Below are 11,039 nucleotides of genomic sequence, written 5' to 3' on the forward strand. Positions count from 1 at the left end.
TAAAATATATGTTGGCTTCACTGATTTAAAAAAATAAAAATAAAAAATAATTACTGTATTGAGAAGGCCATTCATTTTACACGCAAGCCTTATTATTTCTCATAAAGACACATGATATTTTCTGCAGCGGCTCGTAGCAAGAAGGGACACAAATATAAAGGTGCAGCTTTTCAAGACATTCAGTGTTATCTAAAGTGGAAAAATATTAACATCACAGAGAAATATAATAACAAAGATAGTCTAGCTGCTATTTAACTTCTGGTAACTACACAGTAAGACATGTAATACCAGTTCTAAAATATTTTCGTCTCTAATAACTGGTTGTAAACCTTTAAATGTTTGGTCACACAGTCATGAACCCTAATCCCGCCCCTTTTTCCTGTTGGTCCCTTTTTTTTCTTCTTCAGTGGAATAAACACCAGTGCCAACCAGTCAGTGTTTTATTGATACGGAGCAGAATGCTGTAATTTTAAGTGTTAATGGCTTATGTCAAAAAAATAAGAAGGAAAAAATGCAATGAAAAACTTTTGTTATCAAAACTCTGGTTCTCAGGTGGTGAATTCTGCATTACAAAGAGCATTGTTCATTTACTGTATATTGCATTAATATACAGATCAAAGATACAAAAATATAATTCCAGTGTCTCAACTTCACATGCAGTTTTGTTTAATGGGACTGTGTGTAGCTATTTTTCAGCTTGCATGATTTTCATTCAGTGATACGTAAACAGATTCCTGTCAGACTTCTGTCTGCTGCACCTAACTATCGACTCCCAGCCACCCAACAAGCAGAGCGTGTGTTGCCTGATGCTCAAGCATGTGTAAGAGAACTTCAGACTCTAGAGGTCTCCATCCTTCAGCATCCCCTCATCATCATCCACCTATTCTCCCTCCTCCTCCTCCTTCTCCTCTCTGGCATTTTGTGCAGCGGAGGAGGATAGGAGGAGTGACTGCTGAGGAGGAGACAGAGGGGACTCTGAGACAACACGTCCCACGCCAGAGCCAGACAGCCAGGGAACTTTGATTTGACGCCAAGTAGCCTGCGATCAAAATTACAATGAAAAGAAAGAGCCTCGTTTCTTCCTCCTCGTCTTCTCCTTTTTCTTCTCGGGAGGCTTAGATATGTCGGGCGTGTGCAACATATGATGTCGTTGGACTCATAAGCTCAATGAAGATTTATCTCTGATTTCGGTCCTTAATTCGCTGATGGTGCCGCTTCGTTGTGCTTGCGCTTAGGTCAGCCGAATGAATTTGAAGGCAGTCTGAGCGCATTGTTTCCAGCTCCGTTACATATGGGATTTCGAGCCGTGATGTCTGCAATCTCTCGCTCTTTGTTTCTGGGTAAGTCACTTTCCATTTCTTTAAAAGACCGGATTTATTTATGTAAAAGCAGCGCTGGCGTGTTGCTCTGAAAATTGAGGATGTGAACACCGAGGTTCATTTTTCGTATATATTTGAATATAATTCTCTTTCGTTGTTTCACGTGTCGTTAAGACCACATCTGACAGCTTCGGTTCAGAATGATGTCAGAATATATCTGTTGTCTATTTTCTCTTCCCCCTTATGACACTTTAAGATTTGGGTGAGAAATGACTACATTTACATTTAGATTCATCTTCAAAAACGCAAACGCGCTGTAGCCAACCGTGCGCTTTCTCTCAAGCTGGGAGCTCTCGAAAATGGGACAAATTAAAGCAACGTGAAGGGGATAAAAGTTCACCTGACCCCTCCCTTCAAATCTGCTTTCAAGATTTATTGACCCTGCGCGTTCTTTTATTGGCATTTTCTTCAAAGGCAGGCCCGCAGCAGATGCACAAAAACCTCCTTTGTCATATTTAAACAAAGGGAAATAATTCATTAATTTCAGTAACCACCAAGAAAACACTAGGCTAGAAAAAGATCTCTATTCTAGCTCTTCTGGATGTCAGTGATTAGATTTGTTAGGATAATTGTTAGGATAGGATATCTTGAAAGGATCTCTAAAAAGTCTTTTTTTTTTTTTTAATTGTTACTCTTATTTTATTATATCATAAACCATAGATGGACCTCTTTTTATTTTATAGAAACAGAAGCTTCATTTCTCTCCAAGGCTTGATTTTATCACTACTGCTATTTGCTGTGTTAACAGTAATCCTGCTTCTATTATTACTGTTACTAATATTATGGGATTGTAATGTAGAGGGGGCCTGGAACTGTTTCCAGGTCTGAAGCTCAATGAGGAATGTTTAATTCCACTGTGACCTCTCTGACTGGAAGTTACAGTTAGCACTGCGGGACGGTGTGTTAAAAATGACAGCCAGTGCGAGGTGTTATTCACCCCACTGCTGTCTCATCACCTGTGGTGTAACTGAGGGGAAAACTAGTTTTGAAAGCCACAGATTTGAAAAGACAAACTAACAAAAGATTTTAAAGTTTGAAAATTGTCTTTGACTGGGTGCTAGAAAAACTTTGAACCCCCACCCTGGTTGAGAGTTAGATTGGTTGAGTGTAGCCATATGAGGAGAAATCCACACGGCTCGTGCGCTCTGGTCTGAGTCCCGAGGTCGTGCTCTGGTAGTTTCTGTGTGGCTTGCTGCTTGTTGCGTATTGCAGTCTGGAGAGAAATCAAAAGACCTCGGCATTTGTTTTTAATTTTCTATTCCATTAGTTTAGACATACAACTGATGTTATTTGCTTATGCTTGATGTGGTTTGTGCTGCAGGCTTGTAAATGCTTGGGGAGTTTGTTATCTTCGTCTCCCATTATTCAGTCACTGACATATTGTGGTGATATGTCTGTGGAATACCCTGTCCAATGCCTAATGCGTTCAGTGGAGAGATCCTCGTCCCTCTGGACCTGGTATAAAATAAATAGATAGTTGAAGGATGGAGATATGTATGGATAAGCTAACCTGTCATGGCTTACATTGGTAGACCAGCAAGTACAAAGAGTGTGGTACACTGTAATGCATACTGATCCTCTGTTAAACTAAAGGAGCTGACTCTGCAGAGAACACTGCATGCAAGTAAATTTTAGGTTTAGGTCAAAAAGCACTCTGTAACACTGGGCAATGATGTAGGCTATTTTAAGCTAAGCATGCAGATTATCATAACACCAGCAGTGCTTTTCCGGTAATGACGATCTTAAATAACGCAACCGGCTCATTCAGGAGAAGGCGAAAACATTACACATTATCCCTAAATAATAGCAGTTGTTTGCTTTTCTTAAAATAACCATATGACTGCGCCTTGAGTATTAAATGACTTGTTGCCATGGTGAGGTATTTTTCCCCTCCTTTGTCATGTTTAAGACAACGGAAAGAAAACTAGTTTGTGCAGCGATGTGACTGGATGGCATGTTCAATACAGTTGGAACCGGGGTCACACGTCTCTCATCCAAGAACAAAACATCCATCAGTCATCCAAAAGAGTATTCACCCACCCCCCAACCGAGGGGATATGCAGCTTTTCAAGCTTGGCTGCTTGGCTGTACCATACCGAAGGACTTTTTTCCTCTGAATTTATAGCCTGCGTTAATTCAAGATCAACTAAAAGGCCAAGCAGAGGGAGGAGGTGGCTGTTTTATTCTAAAAGAGGATCAATAGTCATTAATAGGGGCTCCTTTTCTTTTAATTTGGATTTGGCTTCGCAAGTCCTGAGACATCCTTAAATTAATATCTGTTGGAAATGTAATATCCACTGGTCACATTACAGATAAGTAGCACAATTAATTGCCACAGAGAGTTCAATAGCTCCCTTCGGTAACTCTGCTGATGTGAAGTAAGAATCAGAACAAGGTCATACAAAACTGAACAAATCAAGTAACTCAGTAAGAGCACAGGGCACGTGGCAATTTGGCCAGGTAATGGAGACCAGTGATTGATTGCGTGTCTGTCCCAGTGCCAGGATTAAATGATTCTGAATGGGGGGAATTTGAAAGTGAAATGACTGTCCAAAAAGTAATAACACAATCTAAGTCACTTGACGGAAATCTAATTTGAAAGTATGATTAGCTTTTATATGAGAGCCGAACCTTAGCACCTTTGCTTCTTTTTCTTTTTCCTGCATGGCCTTTTGGGCCTCAGTGTCTAAGAAAACTGCAATGTGATCACTGCAGTACAGCAGGCTCTTAGCATTAAGATGTGTGCTGATGTCCACATTCATACAGTATAACACTGAGAAGATGGCAGTGCCTATGCAAGTATGCTAGTGTGTGATGTAGATAAAGAGAGCAGTGGCTCCAAACAGAAATTCTGTCCCCATTCTATATTTAGCATGTCTGCCGGGGTAGGCAGAGGATCTCTGAAATGTGAAGATGACAGGAGCCTCCTGAGCCAGAGGTTATGAAGTGACATCTTGATGTGTTTGTGCCTGAATCACACTCCCACACACACACACACACCCTGCCAAAGACTTCTGACATTCCTGCACACCCAAAGACGTTCCGATATTTGACGTCTAGTTACCATACATTAAGGCTTAGTTTTGATCTTCTTTTGACTCATGTCGTGCGTCAGTGTTATCATTTGGCATCCCCGTTCTATATTCTCAGCTTTGAAGGTATTTTGTTTGTTTTTTTTGGGGGGGGGATATGTGGTGACTCTGGAAGCTCTGCTTTGCAGGACTTGAACTTGTGTGATGTTTGACTTCTTACTTGCATGAAGAGTAATCTCATATTTTTAAAGCATAAACCATTCAGTTATTTTCAATTTTACTTGAATTACCAAGTTCAGTTAATTTTCTTAGTCGTTTCACACATTGGGACTAGTGTGGTTTTACACAAAGTGTGTGTAAAAATCCCTATCATTTAGCGCGAATGCAGGACTTACAGTAAAGTGTAGCTGCAGCTGTTGAAGGAAATTTTGTACCAATGCTTTTTGTTGAATGACTTCCCTTGCACCTACAATGTCAGTTATTTTACATGCAGAACGAAGTGTAAAAACACTTCCATCCAGAGAGGATTGTATTACTCAAAACAAAAATGCAGAATCTGACTGGCTCATCAAGGGCAGAGCCCTCTGGAATACAAAACCTGCAACAATGGTGACTGAAGAGGCCTACACATGAGTGCAGAGGTCCTGCTGTCCTCAAAACAATTGAACCATATCATTAGCAAACACTGATTTGCCTTCCAAGCACTTTCCTTCTGATGTGTATGGCCTTTAAATGACAGCATGGTTCCCTGAATAACAAGCCATCCTCTTTTTGTACCTGGGGGGATTCTTCATGTTTCATTGATTGTGGTGCTTTTAGTTGGAAGGTCTTTCTATTCTGTCGCAGCAAACCGAATGCCACGCTTTGAATGAGAGCGTTTGTAGGTGAAAGTCTAACTGCTTTGTACAGTAAGTGCTTTTATTCCTGGAGGATCGAGGCAGGTTTGTGTTTTCACTGAAACCGAAGACATCCGACGGAAAAATACACAAAGATTGTACCGCTGCAATCGTCTGCAGTTTTCCACAATATTTCTTTGTTTGGCAGTTCCTTCATCTTCATTTCACCACACCCGCAATTTCCGAGCCACCCGGTCGTTATTCTGCACGAGCCGTTTGTCGCTTGCGTCCTGCGAAATGAAACACACATGCGTAGACAGAGGTGGGTTTGTGTAGTGTTTCTGACCTACACAAACCCGGCCCCTTTCATCCGTCACTGGGAAAATTACTCCCAGATTATTTTGGAAAGTATGAACAGGAACTGCCTATTTCACTTTACTGCTAATCTTTGACAGATGTTCTGGAGAAGCTCACGTTCACATTAACCAGAGACACATGTGCAGTCTATGCTGGGCTGAACAGCAGTATTAATGAACGTCAAGACTCCACTGATAGTCAGGATGATCAGATTGAGCTGTGACACATTTTAAAGGAAAGCGAATCTGGTTACTGAGTGGAGGAAATATTTTCTTCTATTAAGTCGCTAATATTTTGCAAATGAGCTTTTAGGGCTTAAACATTTTTTTGATCAGTTGATTAACAAATTGGAAGAAAATGAACCATCGCAATTAGGGGAAAAAAAGGAGAGTAGCTGTAAAATAAAACAGCAAAAGCACATACACTTTACGGGAAACATAATTGTTCCACCTGCATCTGCTTTTATTTTTAATGTTTGCATCTGGCAAGAAAATGTGCTCTAGCCATGTTCTTTACTTGTTTACTGCAACCATTTGATCTTCTTTTACAATATCCATTCATAACAACTAAACTAGCTTAAATCTTATTTATGGTTATGTTAAAGGAACTCCCGTCACATAGGGATAGGGAAAGATTGTGGTCTTTGTTATTTACTGAAAAAGTCAACAGTGGCTATAAGAATGAGACACAACTTGATTGCAGTATTTAGCACAGCATTGTTTAGAGTATTTAATGTTTAAACTAAAACTTCGGGATTCAGAACTTGCCCTCTGAATAGCTAGTATTCACCCCGACCATTTACCAGTGAACTCCACGAGGCAAACAAATCTCAAGAACATGTTGGAATCAAGCACGCAGCAAGAATATGTTTGCCTAAAGTGTGTTGTGCAATCCAGATTAGTTCTGTATACTCATTTGTTGAAAGCAGTACTGAAACCAGGAACGCCTCCACTGATTTTTTGTTTTGGCTGTTTCACAACAGGCTGGACCAGATGTCACCTTGGGGAAGGGGTGCATCTGAATTAATAAATCAAAAAATCAATAGCTCATTTTGTCATTTTGATCAAGTGTCTTATTAGATGAGCTCAAGGCAGCGTTCACCTTACAAAATAACCCTTCACCTCATCACTTGACCCTACTTCACATAGCTCTCTCACCAGCTGACCTAAGTATATAGATGTAGTTAACCATGCTTTTTACTTAACCTGCAGCCATCATGAACAATACAATATTTTAGTGCTAAGCATGCATATTTCATATGATCATGTTAGCAGTGAATTAAAGTAGCAACAGCCTAGCTTGCTCCCACAACCGATTAGCATGACCCTTTTTTGTTTCCTCTGCACCACACCATATTCTGCTGACTTATCTGCTGATAAACAGATTTGCTCTTTTGAACATCCTTTTAGAGTACTGTGCAAAAGTCTTGAGCCACCCCTCATTTGTTTATATTTGGCTTCCAAGGAGCCAGATGTTTCTCCAGGCTTTCTAAAGGTTTGCTTTTTCACTCCATTCCTTGTTCCTGACCAAGGAATGGTCAGTGCTTAGTCACCATGAGCCAGTGCTTAACACTGACTCATGAATCAGCATACAGTAAATACTGTGTCCTCACATAACAGACAAGTTAGAGCAAAAACATTTCAAATAATGAGTTGTTTCTTTAGGTGTATGTTTACTAGCAGACTTGTGCAAAAACATTAGCCGAATTAGCTGAATCTATGAAAAAATAGCAAAAATAATGCTTGTCGCAGTGTGTCGAGGTACGTCAAATAATACAAGAACTGGACTGCTAATCAGCTGCAACAGTTCTGAATCACAATTTAAAATTTCTGGTTCAAACTGTCATCAGTACAAAGGTAGTCAGGAGAGAGTAGCTACAGCCATCTGTAAAACACAGTGGAGGCTCCTTCATCGTCTGGAACTGCATGATATTATAGATCTTTGTTAAAATCCATGGAATTATGACCACAGAAAAATACAGTCACATTTTAATTCACCATGCAATTCTATCTGGAAAGCATCTGATTGGCAAAGGCTTCATTTTTCAGCACGACAGTGATCCCAAACACTCTGCCAGTGCAGTAAATGCATACCTGGACAGAAAAACACACACTGGATCACCATCAGTCATGGATTTGCTTCCACAGAGCCCAGACCTCAATATCACCGAAGCAGTGTGGGATCATCTTGACAGAGAAGAGAAAGGCAGCCAACATCCAAAGGAGAGCTTTGAATGTCCTTCAAGAAGCCTGGAGAGCCATTCCTGCTTAAAGGTGTTCATACCAAAGGCTCCTTAGAATTCTAAATATATTGTTTTGCCTCATATACTGTATTTGCATTTATGTTTGCACATGTCTCAGTAAATTATCACACCTACTTCCCAATTATTTACCAAAAAATAAAGAAATGAGAGTACAGTACTTTTAGTAAATACTGCCACTTTGTTAGAAAACACGTTCTCGTCCTTTTAATCTGCTTAACAAGCAATAGTGATGGATGGCCTCCATCCATGATCTCGAACACATCCTTGGTTACCAAAGTTACACATCCAATGACAGTGACCATTTCTGTCAAACTAACTTGTAGAAAATTATGGTGAAGATTTATCAAAAGCATTACAGGTTCTGACCAAGTGTCAGTATGAAATGTCTTTAAAGTGAGAACAGGTTGTAAAAACGGGTTGCAGATTTGCCACATTAGGATCAGATTGTACAAAAATGAAGCAAGCTGTTTAAAATTTGAATAAACTATAATTCTGATAGGGAGAAAATGTGTAGGACAGTGAATGAGTGGTTGGAAACATGGTGTTGTTCTCAGCAATCTGTGATCTATTCTACCGTGGCCATTTGCTCCAAAGGGAGGATTCTTGCCTCATTTGCAGAAGTGATACACTGTGAAAGTAAATGAAGCTAACTCGGTTACTAGCTTTATAATTTCTTGGAAAATCTGAAGTGATTTGCTGCTTGTGAGCATAAATGTTTTAATCAAGGTCTATGATTGTGTTATGTAAGCAGCGGGCAGATCAAAGAGTGAACAAAGCTGAGATAAACACTGATGCGATTGGTGAGGTGGAGCAAAGAAGTGTCTCCCATTGATTCACCACACGGAAGGTCTGTCTTGATATTAATTTCTTTGCGGCTATTGACAGTACTAGAAGCAGGATGCGGCCTATCGCCAATCAAGCGTTCTTCAGCTGCAATCAAAATCCACACACCTTGCAAAAACACCATTTAAAATGATTTGTTTATCAGTGGTGGGGGTTGAGATGCTATCATCTCTGAGCTCCCAGCACTGTTGTGGTGCTTTCAAGTGCTTTCTGCCTTAGTGAAAACTGGCAGCGCGGAATAAAGCTGGCATGCTTGTCTTCTCTAAGCAGAACATGCTTTTGATCTATGTTCTCTGTCTCTGAAACCAGGTATATCTCTTGTTTTCTATGCAGCTGTGCAATCCAACTGTGCAGAAAAATAAACTGCTAAAAAAGCCTATTGCTCAGCTGCCTTTCATTTTCAAGCAGGTTGGGACAGGGCTTACACTTACTTAAAGAAAAGAAAGTTACACTACTGATTAAACATTTATAAGCAATTATCAGCACACAGCGGTCAAGTATCCATGCCTCACCAAAGTCACCTGGAAGCTTGTTAGGATGATTGAAAATAACAACATGTGAATTTACTGGTTTCATATAACTTGTTTACTCAAAAGACTGGACCTCGATCGAATGCTCGGAAGTCTTCATTTTTGGACAAGTCTCTCGCATGGTTCCATTTCCAGTGTACTGTCTGCCAATAATTGATCATTTCCTACCAGTCTTACTTTAATTGGTCATGGGGTGCACCTGTCAGAACCCAGTGTGTGTGGTGCCTCATGTCACACTGTGATTATTGATTATTGTGTCCAGATTCCAACTTGTAAGTTTAAATGGCATCATGCTACTTAGATGGGAATCAGCAAGAGAGCACAGCCGGACTATGACCACAGGGAATCATCTCCATAAATCTACATAAATCAGAGAGGATTTTTTTTTTTCAATTCTGAAATGTATATGAATTAATTCCAGCGTGTCACCAATGCACAAAATATTGATTTGCCTTTCTCTCTGCGTGGAGTTCGGCTGTAATTCAATTCCACAAATTGACTGCAAATGAATGAAAGCAACTTGCACTAAGCCAAACAATGAGATCCTAAGTGAGTTTTTCTTTCCACCCTCTTCTCACACTTTTCTGACTGACTGAACAGGAGGAAATGTTCCACGTCGCTCTAGTTAGACGCCTGCCGTTCCTTTCAATTTGAAGCAGTCGAGTAGCCCAGCAAGCAGGACACTCCATTAGGTGTTTTGAATGCGCACGCTCCTTTGTCTCACTCCATTTCCTCTTTTGCCTGCCAGTCTTCCCTAAAGCCTTCGTTGCTTTAATCAGCAGAGGCCCTTCTGCCCTTCAGACATTTATCTTCACCTGCGCTTGGTCATCACAGCGCAGCCAGGAAAGACCCAAAGATGGATGCTGTTGGAGACAGCGAGAATTCAATGGTCATCGATTAGAGAGGCATAAGAAAAAAGTGGTTACCTGCACGAGACCTGAGCACCATCTGGAGGATCCCTTCCTCCCTTAGTGGATGATAGCATGAAGTCAGATCTCTGCCCACTGTCCAGCTGAGATCTAGGACAGTTTTATATCGGCAGGGAGGCAAGAAAGTTGTAACTTTAGTAAATTTAAACAGTGGCCTTAATCTCTTTATGGACTGTAACAAAAGTTTGGAAATGACCTTTTAAAGCTCTTTATAATATGCAATTCTGCTGATAATTCTTCATAGGAATAAAATCCCTTGTCATCAGAACCTCACCTTGTGTAATTGCGCTTTAGTAGAAACTGTAAAATTCCATAATTAGGGTCCAGGCTTGGGTTGGCAGTCCTGTTCTCCTGCAGTGGATGTTGCGTGATGGATGATTTCATTATTCAACCACAATGCCGGCCACTTGGTCTTTCATACCACAGCGAAAACATTGTAAACCGAATATCATTGATCAGCTGCTCCATTGTCCACAAATTAAGTATATAATACCACTGATTGCATTGCAGTCAGTATTTTCAGATTTAAGCACCTAGAGCCTTTTACCGGGTGAAAAGGTTGAGAAGTTTTGTTGTTTTCACTTTTGATAAAGTAACTTATGCAGGCACTCAGGCTGTGGTCAGGGTACAGCATGATGTCAGTGCTGAAAAAGCTTTTTTCCCCTCTTGCCCTCCCGTCTCTTTTCCCCCCTTCCCGGCAAAGTAGTTCAGAACAGATGGCACCACCACCTTTTTTTCCGACTCGTTAGACTTGACTTGTTGATGAAATGGAGCCTTTACGCTATACTGCCCATGCAGATGTTTAGCTGTACATATTTCTGTGTGTGCATGTGTGTGTGTGTGTGTGTGTGTGTGTGTGTGTGTGTGTGT

At 40.5% G+C, this 11,039-nt stretch overlaps 1 protein-coding gene across 1 annotated transcript in view; it reads left to right on the forward strand.

Moving 5' to 3' along the window:
• Positions 1–848: 848 nt before the first annotated feature.
• clmpb (CXADR like membrane protein b) overlaps positions 849–11,039 on the forward strand; it is an 80,739-nt gene continuing 70,548 nt past the window's right edge. The window contains exon 1 of the mRNA XM_005927306.3: positions 849–1,340. Within this exon, the coding sequence (XP_005927368.1) occupies positions 1,292–1,340 (49 nt within the window). The 5' untranslated portion in view covers positions 849–1,291. The remainder of the gene's footprint in view (positions 1,341–11,039) is intronic.

Source organism: Haplochromis burtoni, unplaced genomic scaffold (assembly GCF_018398535.1).
Source record: "Haplochromis burtoni strain Fernald_Lab_line unplaced genomic scaffold, NCSU_Asbu1 Contig_88, whole genome shotgun sequence".
NCBI classification, from domain to species: Eukaryota; Metazoa; Chordata; class Actinopteri; order Cichliformes; family Cichlidae; genus Haplochromis; species Haplochromis burtoni.